General features: G+C 41.3%; 1 protein-coding gene across 2 annotated transcripts; it reads left to right on the forward strand.

Moving 5' to 3' along the window:
• The first annotated feature begins 481 nt into the window (after positions 1–481).
• Positions 482–19,414, forward strand: PSMC1 (proteasome 26S subunit, ATPase 1). 2 transcript variants are annotated; one of them, XM_074956105.1, is made up of 11 exons: positions 482–767; positions 2,813–2,866; positions 4,017–4,113; positions 7,036–7,160; positions 7,896–8,081; positions 9,444–9,572; positions 10,407–10,503; positions 11,739–11,928; positions 14,228–14,379; positions 17,214–17,368; positions 19,162–19,414. In XM_074956105.1, the coding sequence occupies exons 4-11, from the start codon at positions 7,101–7,103 to the stop codon at positions 19,294–19,296; spliced, it is 1,104 nt and encodes a 367-aa protein (XP_074812206.1). In that variant the 5' UTR covers positions 482–767; positions 2,813–2,866; positions 4,017–4,113; positions 7,036–7,100; the 3' UTR covers positions 19,297–19,414. The 2 variants fall into 2 exon arrangements, with proteins under 2 accessions (XP_074812206.1, XP_074812205.1); XM_074956104.1 differs by having other exon boundaries at positions 484–733.
• The last annotated feature ends 651 nt before the right edge of the window (positions 19,415–20,065 follow it).

Consider the following 20,065-nt stretch of genomic DNA (forward strand, 5'->3'; position numbering starts at 1 on the left):
AACAAATTTATTTGAGCATAAGCTTTCGAGGGCTAAAACCCACTGTGCTCCTCCTTCTTTTTGCTGATACAGACTAACAGGGCTACCACTCTGAAACCTGTCTTTTTTTTAGGTTGGTTCAACATGTTTCTTAGACTCCGGTGTGTGTGAGACAAGACAAGGAGCACCTTCAGAGTGGGAATCAGGGTGATTGATTTTTAATTCTATGGATGTCAGTGAAATCCAAAGATGATAGTAAACTGGGTGGAAGTGTGAAATGCCACTGAAAGCAGGCTTAATGCAAAGGGACCCAGCGAGGTCAGGAACATCCCTTCAGGAAACAACAGGGAGTTTAACTCAGCCAAGAAGCAGCTGCAGGAAAAGTCCCCATGTGACAGCAGGGACGGCTCTGCCATAGGCACTGGCCTCAGAGCGGCCGCCCACTGACTCAGCGCCAGCTCCGCGAACCTGCCGCGCGCGCCCCACGAGCTCAGAGCAGCCCCCGCCGCCCTTCCCGGTGCGCCATTAACAGCCGCCTTACCCGCGTCACGTGACCCCTCGCGCTGCCCCGACCCGTCCCTCGTCCCCAGGGTTGAGTAGAGGCTTCTTGTTCGTCACGTCCCGTCCCCACTCCTTCCGCGACTGCGCTTGGCCCGTCCTGCGCTCCGTAGCGGCCCCGCCTCTGCCTTCCCTCTCCGTCTGTGCCCTCTCGGGTCCCGTACGCCGCGGCGCTTCCGTTGGTGGGTGCAGGATGGTGAGTGAGCACCGGGCCTGTTTCTCCGCCACCGGTAACCAGGGGGCTGCAGCCAGGAGACCGAGGGACGGGGGGGTACGGAGGGAGGTTGGGCCCCCGGTCCCTTCCCCCGCCGGCCCGGCTTATGCGGAGTCATCGCCCATCCCCCTCTGAGGCCCCTGCCCCGCCGGCCCTGGAGCGAGGGGAGTGGGGCGGGGGGGGACGGCGTGAGGGGGGTTATTTACCGATTTCGGGAGGCAATTTATTTCTAAGCCGTAACATCCTCTCCCCAGAGCCCTGTCCAGGAGGGGCCGGTCTCCCTCAGGCACAGACCCTCGTCCTGCCCTGCAGGCCAGCGAAGGGAGCAGATCCCCGCTGCTACAAGGCACGGGCGAAACAGGGGAGGGTGGGAAGGGCAAAGGTGCCACCCGTGTTGGCAGTCTCCCTGCTTACCCGCTACCCCATGAGGAGACTGAAAAGATTCCTCTTCTGTAGGCCGGCCTGCCTGGCATTCAGCAAAATGGAGAAAAGACAAACGGGCTGGTGCCGGGTCCTGTCCCCTTTCCCACACCCACAATTGGTTTGTTAATCTTGTGTTTAAATCACAAAAATATCTAATTTTGACATAACATTTTTCATCAGTAGATCTCAAAGTGCTCACATTGTGAGGTGCTGTGTAGCATATTGCCAACACAAAGTGTTTAAAAACCACAAGGACCTTAAAATTTTTGAGATGTTTTTAAAATACAAGTTTGGGTCTTTTAATCTGCTTTTCAGTGTTTGAGCCTTTGGACAACACTTGGGTCACATCTTCAGGTTTTCACAACCACAAGGCCTAGAAACCTGTTTGTTTTTTTTTTAAATGGGAGCTGAGATGCTCATATTATCACAGGTTTCAGAGTAGCAGCCGTGTTAGTCTGTATCCGCAAAAAGAAAAGGAGTACTTGTGGCACCTTAGAGACTAAGGTGCCACAAGTACTCCTATTCATATTATTACATGACTCTAGTAGCTGGTGCTTCAAGAAAAACACCTAAAATCCCAAGAGCTGACAACAGTGTATTAAGCATACAATGCACAATTAAAATACACAACTTTATTGTTTCATTTCCTTAACTGATTAACAAAAGCTAACCTATTTTATAGACTGATTCACTACAAATGTGAAAAGTCATATAAAAACCTGTGGATTTAATAACACAGTTTGCTCAATGAACATCCATGTCTGCTAGTGAAGGGTAAGATTATGTCATGGATTCTGTGACTTTCAGAGACCTCCGTGATGTTTTCCAACCCCAGGATAGCGGGCTGGAGCTGTTAGCCGCTGTGGAGCCCGACAGCGCTGAGCTGCTCCCAGCTGCCATGAGCGGCAGGTGCTAGATCCCCCTCCTTTAGCAGTGGGCTCGGGCTATCATGCCGCCCCCTCTCGCCCCCCCGCACTCCCAGCTTGGGCTTCAGTCCTCCCCCAGTCAGCCCCATTTTGTTACTATTATTTTTTAGTAAAAGTCAGGGAAGGTCACAAGCCATTTAAAAAAAAAAAAAAGTCACAGAAACTGGTGACCTGTACCTGAGTTTTACCAAAAATACCGGTGACAAAATCTTAACCTTATTGATAGTACATTCTTTTCAATGGCTTTAATACCAATCCTTGATTTAGTACAGATGAGTACACTAGCTTTATGTGATTAGTTGTATTATTGACTGACAAGTCTGTAGTTGACAGGCCTTGGAAATAGGGATTACCATCTTCGTGGCATATCTAGTTCAGCTGTGGCCAATACCTTATGTTTCAAAGGAAGGAGATATAACCATTATGCACCAAGCTAGTGCAATGCTGTATCAGTCCAAAACATAGTTGTTGAAGTAATCTTCCCTGCCCTTTGGTCAATCCATATTACTCCACTCTTCAAATTCCTTCACTAACTCTCCTGCTTGAGAAGATTGATTTATTCTAGGATTTACCAGCAGTTTGTTTAGCCTTATTAAGATGCATCTAGTTACATATTCTTTTTACAAGAGTCTGAGTCTTTCAAGATTCTTAGTATTCCAGATACAAATAGCTTGCTTGCTTTCATTTGGGTGTCATCTTTGTTTTCCTTTAGGGTCAAAGTCAAAGTGGTGGACATGGTCCTGGGGGTGGCAAGAAGGATGACAAGGTAAATAATGAAACATCAGTTGCCCTTTTTTAATAGGGTGAACTGCATGACTACTTCCAAAGTTTTCAGCAATGGGTTTTTAAATAATCTTTTGTGCCTTGTACTCAAAACTGCCTAATATTTGCCCTTTGCTTAAATTTCCTAGCCTCCCCAAATATCACTTTCATATGCATGTTCTAGAAGAACTCACATGGTTTACTCAGAAAATGGCTTGCTCTGTAAGCTGTTTGAGAGGCACTAAATATTACATGGCAGTAATATCTTATTTACAAGCAGTGAAATAAAAATAGCTTTTGGTCACAAAGGAGTTGACTTTCCAAAATCTGCAGGCAGATACCTCGTTTGTGAGTACTGAGTCAGCACTTGTGTACATACATTAGGCTCATGGGTGCAAGTGCATTTTTAAAAATCCAGTTAATATAGTTCTTTTTTCTTGTGGCTTAGGAAGAAAAATGAGTTCTTCTGAGTTAGAATTCTGTTTATGCAGGCAAACTTATAAATATACAAATTAACAACTGAGTTTAATATATTTGGATGTAGACTAAACTGCAAAGTAAACCAATTGCAAAACCTGACTACTCCTTTATGATGTAAAATAACACTGGGATAAGTCTCCACGGTGCTGTGCTGCTGCAACAGAGCAAGGTGTTCTGTTCTGTGTGTGGAAGCTGTGCACTGTGAAATAGGATGGCTAGTGTAAACACTTTGCCTTGCTGCAACTTACACTCACACCAGTGCAAAGAGCTGTAGTGTGATTCTCTAGTGTAGACGAGGCTTGAGAGTCAACCTCCTCTCTTTCTTAAGCCTCATTTGCAGAGGCCTAGTTCAGCTTTCAGCCTCCTGGGACATCAGATTCCTAGTTCTCCAAAAATTGGCAAAGTCCTTCATCAGAAAGAGGCAACTCAAGACCTGATATATCTAATGTATAAAGTAAGCAGGAAAAAAAGTTGTTGTTTTTTTTAAAGCCTCCCTCTTTATATGTTATACATCATAAAGGAGGAGTAAAGGGCACAAACCCAATATATTTTTGCATTGTAGTTCACTTTCAAATTGAGTTTTTTCAGCTTGGAACTGTGGTGGATTTCTGTGGCTCGTTCTTGTGGTAGTTATTCTGATTTTTGTTTTGTGCTTGTCTTACTTGGTTTAAAAGGATAAGAAGAAGAAATATGAACCTCCAGTTCCAACTAGAGTGGGGAAAAAGAAGAAGAAAACAAAGGGACCAGATGCAGCCAGCAAACTTCCATTGGGTAAGTTATGTTTATTTCTCCTACAATCTCACAAAGCTCTTATATTGTGGGATCTAGGGTTCTGATCATGCAGCAAGCTTCACAAGGGTATATAGTGGTCTGCTCTCACAGATCTTACTGCAGGATTAAGCCTAAATCTCATGACTAAATTGTAAAACCAAAGGTAACACTGTAAAGATTGTATTAGAAATAATTTCCCTGTTGCTTGGTTAAAGTTATTAGAGATAATCTCAATAATTCTTAATTTTTTCTGAAGACCACTGTATAGGGCACCCAAAAGAAAATTTCTGAAATGAGATCAGAAGTGGGGAAGATAGTTTTTAGCTGGAGTAGCATTGGAGTAAGCAAAAGAGTGCCTGACTCTCTCATGCATTTAGGAGCTGGGAGAAGTGATGTTGAGAGTCTCTTCTGTCTGTGTAAATAACAAAAGTAAATTTTGTATTCACCTGAATTATCAGTAAACTGTGAAACATTGACCTTGTGCAGGACCAGTAGGATTTATTCTCTGTAAAAAGCACACATATGTTTGAGTGGGTTTCATATTCTGTCCAGTAGTTGGACAGTGACACAGATGCATGGCAGACAAATGGACAGTAGTATAGCAGTTTTTTTAACTGTTGCAGAGGATCTGAACAGATGAACTAACAAGACATACAGTATTAACTTATGGAATGTTGTGGTGAAGGTGCTTGCTCACAGTCCTTAACAATTTGCAATTATATTTGCTCTGTTACGTGAATGTGTTTGCTGCTGTTGTAATTCTCCCGCCATCCCCAAATGAAACTTGCAGAATGAAACTAAATGAAATCAGGAAGTGGAATGAGGTGGTTCTGGAGGCTGTTTTTTTCAGAGGCCCTTTCTGGATTTGGAAGGTTGTCAAGGGGGAGAACTCTTGTTTTGGCACTTATTCTGTGAAGCTTTAGCTGTGAATAGGACATGTGAATTTGGTTTGTATCTATGGCCTTTTCTGTACTAAGTTTTCAACCATTGGTGTAGCATGCTGGTGCAAGCCCTAGAGCAAACAGGATTTACTCTGATTCCACACAATTTGTTGTAGCTGGAATAAGCTGCACTGGTACAAACTGTGCTTTACTTCCATAACTCATGTGTATACTGTGCTTTGCACAGGTGTGGATATAGCACCAGTTCAAGGAAGACCTGTGAAATTCTCCTGAACTGAGCCTTTTGCTGTGAGATTGTGGCTGGCATTTTTGTTTCCTTTGAAGTTCTCCATCAGGGTGAAGCACTGGGGGTCTGGAAGGAGCATTCAGAATCCGGACTGAATACTTGCCTGAATACTGAGGCAAGACAAGGGAAAAAGGAAACTGTGGTTCCTGATTTGTTTATAAACAGTGGTGAAATTGCGCATTCAGTAATGCTATTCCAGCTGACTTTTAGTAAAAGGGGGAGAAGGAGAAAAACATTAAACTCTCTAGAATTGGATCTTCTAGGGTTTGTGGCGTTTAAGATGTATTGCAGCTGATCTACTGAACTTGCTCTGTTTCAAGGCTGTACTTTTTGACTGGCTGATAGCCAGTTGCTTTGTTAGCTTGAAGTGATCTTTTCTTTACCGTGGTTAATTTATTTTTAACACTGGTTTTTGTTCGGGGGTGACTTAGTGATTCTTCTGTGAATTTTTCTCCTTTTTCTCTTCTGTTCAATATGCAACAGCAGTCAAAAAAGCTATCAGTGTTAGGAACCATTAAGAAAGGGATAGATAAGAAGACAGAAAATATCATCATGACACTATATAAATCCATGGTACACTCACACCTTAAATACTGCATGCAGTTCTGGTTGCCCCATCTCAAAAAAGATATATTAAAATTGGAAAAGGTACAGAGAAGGGCAACAAAAATGATTAGGGGTATGAAACAGCTTCTGTATGAGAAGAGCTTAAAAAGACTGGGACTTTTCAGCTTGGAAAAGAGATGACTAAGTGGGGTATGATAAAGGTCTGTAAAATTGTGAGTGGTGTAGAGAAAGTGAATAAGGAAGTGTTACATACTCCTTCATATAACATAAGAACCAGGTATCACCCAATGAAATTAATAGGCAGCAGGTTTAACACAAACAAAAGGAGCTAATGCTTCACACAACACAAAGTCAACCTGTGGAATACATTGCCAGGGGAGGTTGTGAAGGTCAAAACTATAACAGGGTGTAAAAAAGAAATAAGTTCATGGAATCTACTAGCCAAGATGGTCAGGGATGCAACCTCCAGGAGCTGGGAGTAGACAATAGGGCATGGATCTCTCGATGATTGCCTGTTCTGTTCATTCCCTTTGAAGCACCTGGCATTGGCCACTGTCAGAGGACAGGATACTGGGCTAGACGGACCATTGGTCTGACCCTGTATGGCTGTTCTTGTGCTCCACTGTCTCTAAAGTGGAGTAAAGTATTGCTTTACTATGTTGCCTGATGGCTGGAAACCCCTTGGGAAATTACATCCATATTCTAGGCCACTGGAGCCTTTTTGTGGTGAGATCTTAGCACAGTAGTAGCTATGGCTGCCAGAGCATGTTCTTAGTCTGCAGTGCCTACCTATGCTTGATACACTCTTACCTTACCTGTTAGATTCTGGAAGTATTGACTCGTCCACTGATGTGCCATTGAAAGCCCTGGTAGTGGTTGGGTAGATCTATAGAAAAACACACCTAAAGCCATCACCCCAGAGACTGTTGTGGTGGAAGGTAATTATGACATTTGGGAGAAAATCTGGTTAGAAACTTTCATTTAAGTAACTAGTATTTTGAAAAGATTTGCTGGTGGATTTCTTAGTTTACAGGTCTTTAGGTAATGATTCAGACTGGCCTGTTAATAAGGATTAGGCCAACAGTTTCTAGCAGTGAATTACTGAATAGCTTATACCATATCTCAATGGGAGTCAGATATACAGTGATTCTACTTCTTTCATTACAGTGACACCTCACACACAATGCAGACTCAAATTGTTGAAATTAGAGAGAATTAAAGATTACCTACTTATGGAGGAAGAATTTATCAGAAATCAGGAACAGATGAAACCTTTGGAAGAAAAGCAAGAGGTAAGTCTTGAGGAAATTATTACACTCTTATTAAAACGGAAATACTACTAACCTAGATCTTTCAAAGTAAAATTTTAAACAATATAAACTAGTTGATGCACAAGACTTGGAAATAGTGACTGAAATTTATAAAAAAAAACAGACTAAATATTTAATATTTATTTTAATTGTATTTAATAAAGCATAGAAGGTACAGTCTCCTTACTGAGCGGCTCCCTAGTTGAAGAACAGAGGATGAAGGAGTTTACTTTCAGAAATATTAGGGACTAGACTAATGGTTTGAGTTTTGGTACAGTTTATTGTAGGTGGGGCATGTGTTTTTGGTTAGTGGGTCTCTGAAGGTGGAACTCCCCAAGGTGGCCAGCCAGCAGAGAAGGGAAGGAATGCGTTAGACACGTACACATTCTTATAGGATAAGCTACAGAGGTATAAAGCAACATGAGATTAAACAAGTGGTTTAGCTTCTTAGCTGCTCCAAAAAGAGAGCTCCTATCCTTCTCTGCTGTGGAAGCTACATTTTCAGGGACCATGGGATCTGTACCGCATCACAAGAAGTAGAAAGAACCTTTTTCTTCAAATAGTTGTCAAAAGAACTGGGTAATGAATTTCCATTTTTCCCTCACGCAGGCAGTAGTTCTTTAGTATATATGTTTAAAACAGTACAATACATGTTTTGCAGAAGCTAATTTTTTGTGTGTGTTTAATTCTTTACTATTGCTTGTTTGTTTCTTGCAGGAAGAGAGATCAAAGGTGGATGACCTGAGAGGAACCCCAATGTCTGTTGGTACCCTGGAGGAGATTATTGATGATAATCACGCTATAGTGTCTACATCAGTGGGATCTGAGCACTATGTCAGTATCCTGTCTTTTGTGGACAAAGATCTTCTAGAACCAGGCTGCTCCGTTTTGCTCAATCATAAGGTAAGTTGTCTCACAATATGAAGATGGAGTGGTGTGCAAGTTCCAGTATCCCTCTGAACTAGCCTTTGTTTTTGGAATCTGTTACAAGGGTACCATAGTGTAAGCTCCAAGGATAAGTGCCAGGGTGGATTTGATTTAAATCACTAGTCAGGAAGACTTGATTTAATCATGGCTTTCTACATAAAAGTGCATTCTTGTTGATTGTTATAACCGTAACACATTCTTCACAACTCAGAGATAGATGTAGGTTTCATTTTTAGAAGGTACACACTCTGCATTTTTAAACAGTGATTTATTTTGAAAACTTTTCAGATTAGTTTTACAGCTATATCAGAAAAAGAATGATTGTTTGGGTATTTCATTTACCAAAGGTAATTGAAGCAGATATTTATGAAGTCATTGGGAGGTGAACTATCTCCAATACACCAGGTTAATCATTAATATTTCGAGGATTTTCTTGCCGTGCTGTATTAGGAGGAGAACGTTGCCAGACAGACATTTAAATTGTTTTATTTAACTAAAACAACAATGTTAAGTATTCTGGATTTTTTTTCTTCAACAGCAAACATATAATATTTTAACAAAACAAGCATATGTCCCTCGCTTCTCACATTTCTCTCCAGACTTCTTCTCCAGGTCCAGATCTATTCTGTCCCCAACAATCTTCTATTCATTGAACTTTTTGAAACTTTGCACTTTTAGAGAGAGGTAAGGGATTGACTCTGTGTACAAAAATTTGCAGAGGGACAGTAGAGTTGAGGTTTCTCACCTCTATTTATTTTATTTTATTTTATTTTTATTTGAAATCATGTTTGCTGTTAACAAGCATGTTACCTCTGGAGACACAAATCCACAGTTTGAGAACTGCGAAACTAAGCATCTGTGATGATATCTTCTAGACTGAGCACTGAGTCCCATTGGGTAGATAGAGAGAGTAACCTAAATAATCTGTACAGAAGCCTCTGGAACCCCATAAAATTGGGTCCTTAATCCATGAACTATTGGAACTCATTTACAGAACTCTTCTTAAACATTACATGAATATATTGTCTCATACTATAGAATTAGAATTTATAATCCCTATTCCATGATGATATCTTTGAGCTATAATGTATCTTAATTAAAACTATCTTTTTTTCCTCAAAGGAAGCATTTTATCAAAAAAATCTGATTTAAATTAAAAAAAATCATTGATTTTTATCCACCCTGATAAGTGCTTTGTGTGTTTCATGTTGCTGTGTGAATGTGTATACATTTAATCTTGGATTCCTGTGTAGCTTTGTGTTTTATCTTTAGGATCATTCTTCAGTAAACTGCATGCTATTTTACTTATGTTTGGTATTGGTATACCACTTGGACTAGGTTCATGCTGTGATAGGAGTCCTGATGGATGACACAGATCCTTTAGTTACAGTGATGAAAGTGGAGAAGGCCCCTCAGGAGACTTACGCTGATATTGGTGGCCTTGACAACCAGATTCAAGAAATTAAGGTATTCATATTTAGTAATTTATCTAATTAACAGATACTTAAAGGTTTTCTTTTTATCAGGAAGTTACCTAGATGATGATCCAAAACTTGTGCATGAATTGTCACAATTGCTGTGGAACCCAAGACAGCACTGAGTTTTCTGGGATTTTGTACATTTAAAATCCTCAGCCTTAGCAGTTTTTTACAATTAGATCAAAAGTGACTGGTTATTTTGAGAGTCCTGTTTTGCCTCACTTTAAAGAGACGCGATTTTCAGAAAGTTCTGAGTTCCTACCCTCTGAAATGGTACCTTTTAAGGGTGACTCAAGATGGGCACCCAAAACACTAGTGAAAATGTTGGCCTTAATAATTGGTAATTAACACATTGAGGAAACCAGATTTCTCTTGTTGAATAATCCTCAGATTATAGAGGCATCCTCTAGTGCTCTGCACACAGGATTAGGAGCCAAGAATTCCTGAATTCTAAATTAAGCTCTGATATTTACTTGCTACGTTGCCTTTGGCTGGGCATCCATTCAGCCTTAATGTTTTCATTCCTAAAATGGGGACAGTAATACTCAATTACTTCATGTGACTGTTGTGCGGATTAATTACACCTCTACCCCGATATAGCACAACCCAATATAACACAAATTCGGATATAACGCGGTAAAGCAATGCTCCGGGGGGGTGGGGCTGCCCGCTCCGGTGGATCAAAGCAAGTTCGATATAACGTGGTTTCCCCTATAACGCAGTAAGATTTTTTTTTTTTTTGGCTCCCGAGGACAGCGTTATATTGGGGTAGAGGTGTAGTTAATATTTGTAAAATGCTTTAATACTTGTTCTTATGCTATAGGAGTCTGTGGAGCTTCCTCTCACCCATCCTGAGTATTATGAAGAGATGGGTATAAAGCCACCCAAAGGAGTAATTCTGTATGGCCCACCTGGCACAGGTATCCTACATAACAGTAACTTTAAGTATGCTCAATTAATCCCATTTAAGGTATTCGGTGCAGATCCACAAAGGTACTTAAGCACCTAAGTCCCAATTCTGGCTCCACTGCAATTCACAAAGCTCTTGCCACACCCCATAGCTGCTGGATGAGGTTAGGGCCTGAGTTTTCAAGGTAAAAGTTCCCTCAGCACTTGAGTTTTTTTCCTTTGGGCATGCACACTACTGCCTCCCTGTAGGCGTTCCGAAGCTTATCTCCCACATAAGCCCTAGAGCGGTTCACAAACTGGGGGAAGATAGGTGTTCATCTGCCTAAGTCACATGTGTAGCCAGCCCATTCTGGCAGGCATGTTCGGAGTCTTCCCGGAGGAGGAAGTGGTTCCCACCTTATAACTTTAGCCCAGTAGTTAGAGCACTTTCCTGGGGTGTCAGAGACCCAGGTTCAGTTCCCCCCTCTGCTGGAGAAAGGATTTGAACAGGGGTCTCCCACCTCTCAGGAGAGTGCTCCAATCACTGAGCTATGGGATATTCTGAAGTGGGGCTTCCTCAGTTTTTCTGGTTGAAGCTGTTCCACTGTGGATAAATACTTGAGCCATTGGAGCATGGGGACTGGACCCTGGGTCTCCCATCTCCCAGATGGATGCCTTAACCCTGGGGTTACAGGGTCATTCTCAATCTGTTTCTCGCTGGCCCAACGACTGATCCACTGTTAATAAATACTTAAATAGTCATTGGGCCAGAGAGAGACACTGACTCTGCATTGCAGTGGTTACAACACTCACCTGGGATGTGGGAGGCTCAGGGTATGGTCACTTTGCACCTGTCGTGTTCTTCAAGAAATGCCTTAAGCACCTAAGCCATTTGACTCAAAGAGCCAGGTCTAGATGCCTGTCTCCAGGATACGCCCGTCATTGTTTGGCTTAGGCGAGGAGCTGCCTAGTGTGTTGGCTTTTGTGGATCACGTTCTAAGGCACCTAACCCTCCCCATTCATTGTATAGGAAGCCTGTGTGCCTAACTCAATCATTGTGCATTGCAGTGTTGTTTCATGATTTTTCTAGGTACCTAAAAGTTCAGGGCTGTGATGCTCAGCGCTGCAATGTCTTAGGTGTTGTTGTAATTTTAATATAATTAGACTTAGTATATCAGCACTGTTCTGTATTTCATGAGTATTTTTTCTTAAAGTTAATAATTGTTACTGCAAACTCACTGCAGTCTTTCTTTACAACTGATAATAGGTAAAACCTTACTAGCCAAGGCAGTGGCAAACCAGACCTCAGCAACCTTTCTGAGAGTTGTTGGCTCCGAGCTTATACAGAAGTACCTAGGTGATGGTCCAAAACTTGTGCGTGAATTGTTCCGTGTAGCTGAGGAGCATGCTCCGTCAATCGTCTTTATTGATGAAATAGATGCCATTGGTACAAAAAGGTAGTGTATTGCATTTAAGCTTCCACACTGAATATAATAATTTTGTCAAGAACAATAGGGAAGTTATCTGAAACATTTCCTTTTGTGTGAGTTTGTGTTGAATTTTTCCTTTCATCATTGCCATTTTGATAGATTAGATGATTTTTAATGTAAACAACACTTCCATTTGTTGACTAGTAAAATTTGAAGCAGTTACTACAAAACTCAAAATTTATCTCAAAACATTTTTTGTAAAAAGATATGCCAAAAGTTAGCTGCTATAGCTACAGTAATGATGGATTGCTTTAGGCAGAAAGAGATGGCTTGTGTAACAAATAAGCTGAGTATGACATTTGATTACTTTAAATTATTTTTCTATTGTGTTATTATTTTATATATATCATAGAATCATAGAATATCAGGGTTGGAAGGGACCCCAGAAGGTCATCTAGTCCAACCCCCTGCTCGAAGCAGGACCAATTCCCAGTTAAATCATCCCAGCCAGGGCTATGTCAAGCCTGACCTTAAAAACCTCTAAGGAAGGAGATTCTACCACCTCCCTAGGTAACGCATTCCAGTGTTTCACCACCCTCTTAGTGAAAAAGTTTTTCCTAATATCCAATCTAAACCTCCCCCATTGCAACTTGAGACCATTACTCCTCGTTCTGTCATCTGCTACCATTGAGAACAGTCTAGAGCCATCCTCTTTGGAACCCCCTTTCAGGTAGTTGAAAGCAGCTATCAAATCCCCCCTCATTCTTCTCTTCTGCAGACTAAATATCTGTAGATGCTCGTCTATACGTTCTGCTATGTAGACATGCAGGGCTGTCGGAAAGTTTAAAATTAATTGTTTGGGTGTATCATGGTAAAAATCCATGCTCAATAACTTTCCATAACTTTTATAGCATTTTTAATTGTTAAACTGTCCACAGCAGAAGTTAATTTGATCCTTGTGATTGAGCCATTATGTCACACTGAACTAATGTCAGCTTGCATCCAGGCTGTGCTGTTTTAAAGATGCAGCAAGGTTTAATTGGGACTGACGCACTTCACAGCTTAAGGTGTCCTTAAAGCAGCCCATTATCACCCTAAAAATCAAAGTGTTGGAAATAGCAGTATATATTTGCACATTTTGGGATGTCTGGAGGTGCCATTTTCATACTTCTGTTTTTAAAAAAAAATGCAAAACTGTTGCAGTAAAACATGCTGTGGGTCTGACTTGAATCAGCACAGGCAAAGAGCTTGTTAGAGGGATGCTGTCAAGTCCTAGCAGCTGGAAGCTAAAGTCAGCAAAGGTCCAATTGGAAGTGACACGCATTTTTAACATTGAGGGTAATTAATCATTGGAATAGCTTACCAAGGAATTCATCACTCTGCATCTTTACATCAAGATTGGATGTGTTTCTAAACTGTATGTTCTAATTTTTTATTATGGTACTGCCTAGGGACCAATCAAGCATCAGGCCCCTTTGTGCTAGTCCCAGTCTCTGCCCCGAAAAGCTTATAGTGTAAATAGACAAGACTGAAAAATGGGTAAGGGAAAGGGGCATTATATACCAGCAGAATGTTTGTTTGTAAATGTCATGTTAGTTCTTAGATTTTAAAAAAAAGGGGGGGGAGGGGTTTGGATAAATGTAGGCTCTGGTTCAACCCGAAATTATTGGACTAGATGCAGGAATCATGTGAAATTGTGGCCTTTTCTATGCAAAGGTGATTGTAATATTTTCTGACCATAAAATCTGTGCATATATGAAAAACTGGAAACGGATTAATTTAAATAATCAGTTTCTGAGAACACACCTTTCTAAATAATATGTTTAGAATTTGTTTTAAATTCCTGTTAAAAAATTGAGGATTTTTCTGCTTCCTTATTTATAAGGGCCTTTTCATTAAGGGACAAACTAACTATTCACACTGATGCACAAAGTAAACACTGGAAAAATACAATAATATTTGCTCATCTTTCAGTTCAGTGTTACTTGTAACTGCAGAAGATCCAACATTTTCAGTCAGAAATATGACTTTAAAGTTGGGTGTCCCTTTTTAAGGCTGTTTCTCTGTCTTCTGCTTACCTTATTGGACCCAGGTGGTGTATAAACTGAGCTATTGTGAAAGCTTTTGTATTTTAGGGCATATTTACATTCCTATATAACCTGGGTGTTTTAAGCTCTGAAGAAAAAAGCTGTTTATAATCATTGGTAGCTTGTCAGAGCATTTATTTCTGATATGCTGATCATTTTATTATTGGTAAAGAAAAGTGTCTTTTGTACATGATTTAATTTGGTTTGGTTATATTTCTTTCTCTTGGCCTTCCTCAAAGATATGACTCAAATTCTGGTGGCGAAAGAGAGATCCAGCGTACGATGCTGGAGTTGCTGAACCAATTAGATGGGTTTGATTCCCGTGGGGATGTGAAAGTTATCATGGCCACAAACAGAATAGAAACACTGGATCCAGCCTTAATCAGGCCAGGTAAGAGACTTTTTATTATGCATTTTCTCCAAAAAGCTTCTTGTACCAGGTACTGAATTTCATTTCTGCCTTTCTTTATAGAACGTTGTTTGAGACTCTCCATAATCATTTTATGGCTTAGAAGGAATATTGATTTAGGAGTAGAAAAAGTCAGTCCTCCGGAACAGGATGTAAAATATGAATCATGATGTATGTGCATGGAGAAAAAGGATAGTTTTCAGTTACAGGAGAAATTGCATTATGTATAGTTACTCCCGAGGAAGAATATGAAAATTATTTTACATGTATCATGCTGTTGCTTAGGTATTTTATATGTCCACCTTTACCTGAGTGTATCATCATTTGTTAATGTATTTATCCTTAAAACACCCCTGTGAGGAAGGGAAGTGATATCCCTGTTTCACAGATGGGGAGCTGAGGCAGAATGACTAAGGGCTAGATTTACAAAAGGACTTAGGTGCTTAACTTCCACTTCAGGTACCTAAATCCACAAATCAGGTCACAGTGGGATTAACAAAAGCCCTGCTCAGCTGCCCCAGAATGGTGTAGGCACCTAAGTTTTCACAGTAAAAGTTCCCTACATGCCTATATTTCTGCGTGTACTCCTGTGCAATGCAGCAGCCTTCCTCTAGACATCTAGATGCCTAAGCCCCCAGAACAATGTATAAACTAGAGGAAGAAAGGTGTTCCTCTACCTTACTTGCCTATGGGGCCTGATTTAGTGAGCGACTCAGAGCTCACCTACCAGATCAGGGTCGCATAGGTGAGCTCACCCAAAATACTAGGGAATTGCTGGGGCGGGGAAGACCTCCCTTTTAGCCCAGGGGCTAGGCTTCTCATTCAGGAGACCCCCCTCGCCCCCAAGTTCAAGTTGCACCTCCACATAAGTGTGAAGGGATTCAAACAGGGCTCTGCTACCACTAGGTTATGGAATAGTCTGTGCGGCTCCCTCAGTCTCACCTGTTGAGGTTGTTCCATCATGAATAAATGAGTATCACTAGGCTGGAGCGAGAACAAGCATAAGAATGACTCTCTAGTGTGGTGGTTAGGGCACTCATTTGGGCCATGGGAGACCCAGGATACAGTCCCCCTGCTCCAATGACTTTTTAAAAAATTATTTATCCACAGTGCAACAGCTTCAGTAGGAGAGAATAAGGGAGGCCCGCATCAGATTATCTCATAGTCCAATGGTTGGGTACTCATCTGAGAGGTGGCAGATCCCTGTTTGAATCCTTTCTTCCCCTCAGGCAAAGTGGGGACTTGAACCAGGGATCTTCCACATCCCACGTGAGTACCCTAACCCCTGGTCTAAAAGTTATAAGAGAGGTCCTGGCACCCCCACCTCCTTGAAAAATGGCATAGGCACCCACTGCTAAGAGAAGATTTGTACTGAGAGTCTCAAGCAGTGGGAGGTGCCTCCCTGCAGCCCAGACTTAGGTGCTGAACTCTGAGAGGGGTGGGGATGAGGACGTACCACTTGCCTTGACATCACCCATTGATGAGGAGCAGCCTAGCATGCTGGCTTTTGTGAATCCCCTTCTAAGGCACCTATCTCAGACTTTGAGAATCCCAGTGATTTTCTAGGTGCTGAAAAGGTAGGTGTGATGATGCTTCACCTCACCACACCTAAATTCCTTTGTAAATCTAGCCCACGTTCATGCAGGATGCCTTTGGTAGGGATGTCTGTCCTAATCGCTATCCTTCCTCTTAGTCCAGAAGCACATTTTCCATTCAGCTATTGAAAAATAGAACACCAGTATTAAATACTAGTACCATAATTTCTGGGCTGATTTTATTTTTTTCTGAGTATAAACCTGGCACCTACCATTCTGTCTGCTCTGGAGTATGCTGCTTTATAATAAAGGTAAAACTATCCAAGCACTTAATTCAGTGCAAACACAATGTGAAGTGATTTGTTTTTGATAACTTGTATTTAATTCACAGATAAAGCTAGTGAACTTTAAGGTTACTAGAATACTTGTATACAAAGGAGCTCCACAGTTTGAAAAATAAAAGTCTAAGCATTTAAAAGCTTTAAGCCTCACTCATGTTAACAGGTGCCTGTTTTCACTAGGAAAGGGTGAGTGCCAGGATGTTCTCTGTGACAAGTTTTTACTTATTGAATTTGCTTTCCTTCCCTTGCGAGGACGTGGCAACCTTCAGGGTATGAGGCAGGAGTGTCCTGTTTGGTTAGAATTTAATAATAGGGAATGGAGAAGATTGGGCTGGATGATGGTGTTTCTTTTTAAAGATCTATAGGATTCAGTCCTTATTTGGGTTTCTTGTCTTGAAAAATAATATTAAAAATCTGATGTAAAAGCTGAGCAGCAACAGAACTTGAGCTGGGCACAGATGCTATATTGTAAAGTTGTAAAAGCAGCCAACAAGAGATTCGGGAAGTAAGAAGGAAACTTCCCCACATTTGCCTACTGTGAGGTTCTTACACTTTCCACTGAAGCTGTTCACTATTTGAGACAAGATAATGGACTAGACGGACTTCCCTCTGATCCAGTTTGTCAATTCTTATGTTCCTCTATTTAAATATGATTATTTAGTAGTAGTTCTGTCATTTAAACATTCTGGGGCAGTGACTGTCTATTTTGTCTTGCACACAGACCCTACAGTGCAGCACTGCATAAACATTAATAAAATGGTCACAGCTTGTTCATATTCTCATGAGCATGGAGCCTCACCTACCTTTTGACCTCAGTTTTTCTTCCAGAATATGGTTGTGGAAACAGTGACAGCTCATTCTGTACTTCTTCAGGGGACAGAGCACTTCAAACTCCACTGCTTTCAATCCAGAATCACTTAAATGTCTTTCCTACACACAGGGCGTATTGATAGGAAAATTGAGTTCCCCTTACCAGATGAAAAGACCAAGAAGCGCATCTTTCAGATCCACACAAGCAGGATGACTTTGGCAGATGATGTAACTTTAGATGAGCTCATTATGGCTAAAGATGATCTGTCTGGCGCAGATATTAAGGTAAGGTGCATGAATGCTGCTCAGAGCAGCACAGTAAGGGGGCAGGGAGTCCCAGGGGACAGGGAGTGGTTGGATGGGGCAGAGGGCAGTCGGGATGGATAGGTGTGGAAGTCCTGCGGGGGCCGTCAGGGGACGGGGGGGTTGGATAGGTCAGGAGTTCTGAGGGGGTCAGACGGGGGGTAGGAGCCAGGCTGTTTGGGGAGGCACAGCCTTCCCTACCCAGCCCTCCATACAGTTTTGCACCCTGCCCTAGTGCCATAAAAACCTCTTCATTTTGTGTAGGTGGGTACCAAAACTCTACTTTCCACACCATTTCTAATGGCTGAGCAGCATGTTTTTCTAAATGCTGAAAATGCAAGTGTTAGCAGTGGTTGAGTAGAAATTAAAGTCTAAGGGGCTAGATTCACAAAGGGACTTAGTTCCCTAAATCCCAGGATCAGACCCTACTGGATTCACAAAACCCCTGCACAGTTGCTGCTGCACCCTATAGGTGCCTGGGTTTCTGTCTGTGCGCATGCACAGTGCAGCCTCATCCCCAGTGTGATGTATTAACTGTGGGGAAATAGATTAACTGGGTTGGGTCGCCTTAGGCAAGCTCTCACAACAGCTTGCTGGGCGACCATCCCTCATAACTTTTAGCCCAAAGGATATTTTGATGTGGGGCTTCTTCTGTGTCTCCTGTTGAAGCTGTTCCAGTATAGATAAATGAGTCATTGGACCCGTCCCCTTCCTTCACTGATTATTTTTAGATAATTTATCCACAGGGGAACAACTTCAAAAGGAGAGATTGAGAGCACCCCACATCAGACTTCTCATAGCTCAGTGGTTAGGGCACTCTTCAGCTCTCCTCTTCCCCCTCAGGCAGAGGGGGGACTTGAAGCAGTGTCTCTCACATTACGGGTGAGTACCCTAACCACTGGGCTGAAAGTTTTCATGGAGTGCCTCCTCTTGCAAAATCATTGGAGGCACTGAACTCCATGAGGGTAGGGAAGCTTAGTACATAGCCAGTGGGAGATGCTAAGGTGGCTGGCATGCTGGCTTTTGTGAATCCCCATTCGTTGTATAGGGAGCTTAACTCTGGCTTTGCGAATCCCAGTGATTTTTTTAGGTGCCTAAAAGCTAGGCACGATTACAAAGTTCCTCTGTGAATCTAACCCAATATTTCTTGCCCCATGTGGAGGAGGCGCTGTCTTGGCTAGTAGTCCTTAGCTACAATGCAGTTCTCATCCAAAGCTTTTGAAGCAAGTCACCATTACAGGCTCTGTGAAGCTACAGGGTACTGTCACCAAGTTGTAGATGAGAAAAATTTCACATGGAAATAATGTAACTTGTCTAGTCTAAAGCCATACAGCAGGTCAGTAGCAGACTTGAGACTAGAAGTTCTGGCTCCTTGCAATTTCACCTCTAGAGACCCATCTTAAAGTTCTACTTAGCTGATAAGTGATCACACACTGGCAGCCTCAATTTAGTAGATTGTTGAAGATCAAAGAGGTACAGTTATGGATTGTGCTAAATGTTAGCTGTTCCTTGGAAAAAGTGTTATATTGTAAAGGTTGATTTCCTGTTGGCATGCAAGCACTGCTTGGATTGGAAACAGAACTATTTGTTCAATACAGGTGTAGAAAGAACTTGATTTCCAGTCAATATAGAAAGTAATGATTAGCATGGTTTTGCTACTCTTTGCACTAGCATCTAGAAAATTATATTTGAAAACTCTGTGTCACAGTAATGCATGTGTGGTTTGAATTAGTTGTCTATAACTAGCAATTAATATCAGCTTTTCTCTTGGGTAGGCAATTTGCACAGAAGCTGGTTTGATGGCTTTGAGAGAACGCAGAATGAAAGTAACTAATGAAGACTTCAAAAAATCAAAAGAGAATGTTCTCTATAAGAAACAAGAAGGCACCCCAGAGGGGCTTTATCTTTAGATTAACTATGTCCACATAGGGACTCTTCTCACTTTCAAAATACATGAAATGGCAACACATGTTTCAAAGGCCTCTCCAAGCATGATGGGTGGACTGGGTTTAGTTGTAAGTCAATAAAACATTTGTTTCAGAATGTTTTTTTTTAATTGAATGTCTTTGTCAACACTTCAAATGTGTATTAAATTGCCTAGTTACCTATTAGTGGTTTGAATTTTTTCATCGAGCTACTGGCTTCATGACTTGCTTCAGAAGATTTCAGAAAATAAGACCTTCAATCTCATAACTACTGTGAGCAACTTATTATAAAATTTCTCTTGTACTCTAAATTGGATTTGCCAGTTATATAGTACCTCTGATGTCTGTACATCCTAAATAAATCTCCTATACTTTATTAATCTTGTAGTAAACCTAAATCTAGTTTACCATGCTTACTGGACTAGGTATTTCAATATAAATAGTAGCCAGGAAGTTATAAAAATGGTTAGTTCAGTCTTTTTTTAAATGAACTCTTATCTTATTATCTGACACTGTTTATTAGAATCACAACTGACCAAAACTTTTCATTAAGGACACCTTAGGAAAAAGTCTGTAGGTTATGTCAGTTAAAACAGCCTTTTGAAAAGGTCACATTCATAAAATTAGTCTATTAGTAACACTCTCTTACATTTCAAAAGCTGGTGTTACTGAGATGATTCAGGCTACGATAACACAACTGTTTTCCCAGACATACAAGTGGTGTATTTTCAGTTTGAGATCTTGTAAAGTCAAG

This window comes from Natator depressus, chromosome 6 (genome assembly GCF_965152275.1).
Source record: "Natator depressus isolate rNatDep1 chromosome 6, rNatDep2.hap1, whole genome shotgun sequence".
NCBI classification, from domain to species: Eukaryota; Metazoa; Chordata; order Testudines; family Cheloniidae; genus Natator; species Natator depressus.

Excerpts from the sequence above, each read along its gene's own strand:
- PSMC1 (XM_074956104.1), top strand. Across the intron at positions 4,114-7,035 it reads AGCCAGCAAACTTCCATTGG|TGACACCTCACACACAATGC; the intron begins GTAAGTTATGTT and ends CTTTCATTACAG. Across the intron at positions 14,380-17,213 it reads TCCAGCCTTAATCAGGCCAG|GGCGTATTGATAGGAAAATT; the intron begins GTAAGAGACTTT and ends TCCTACACACAG.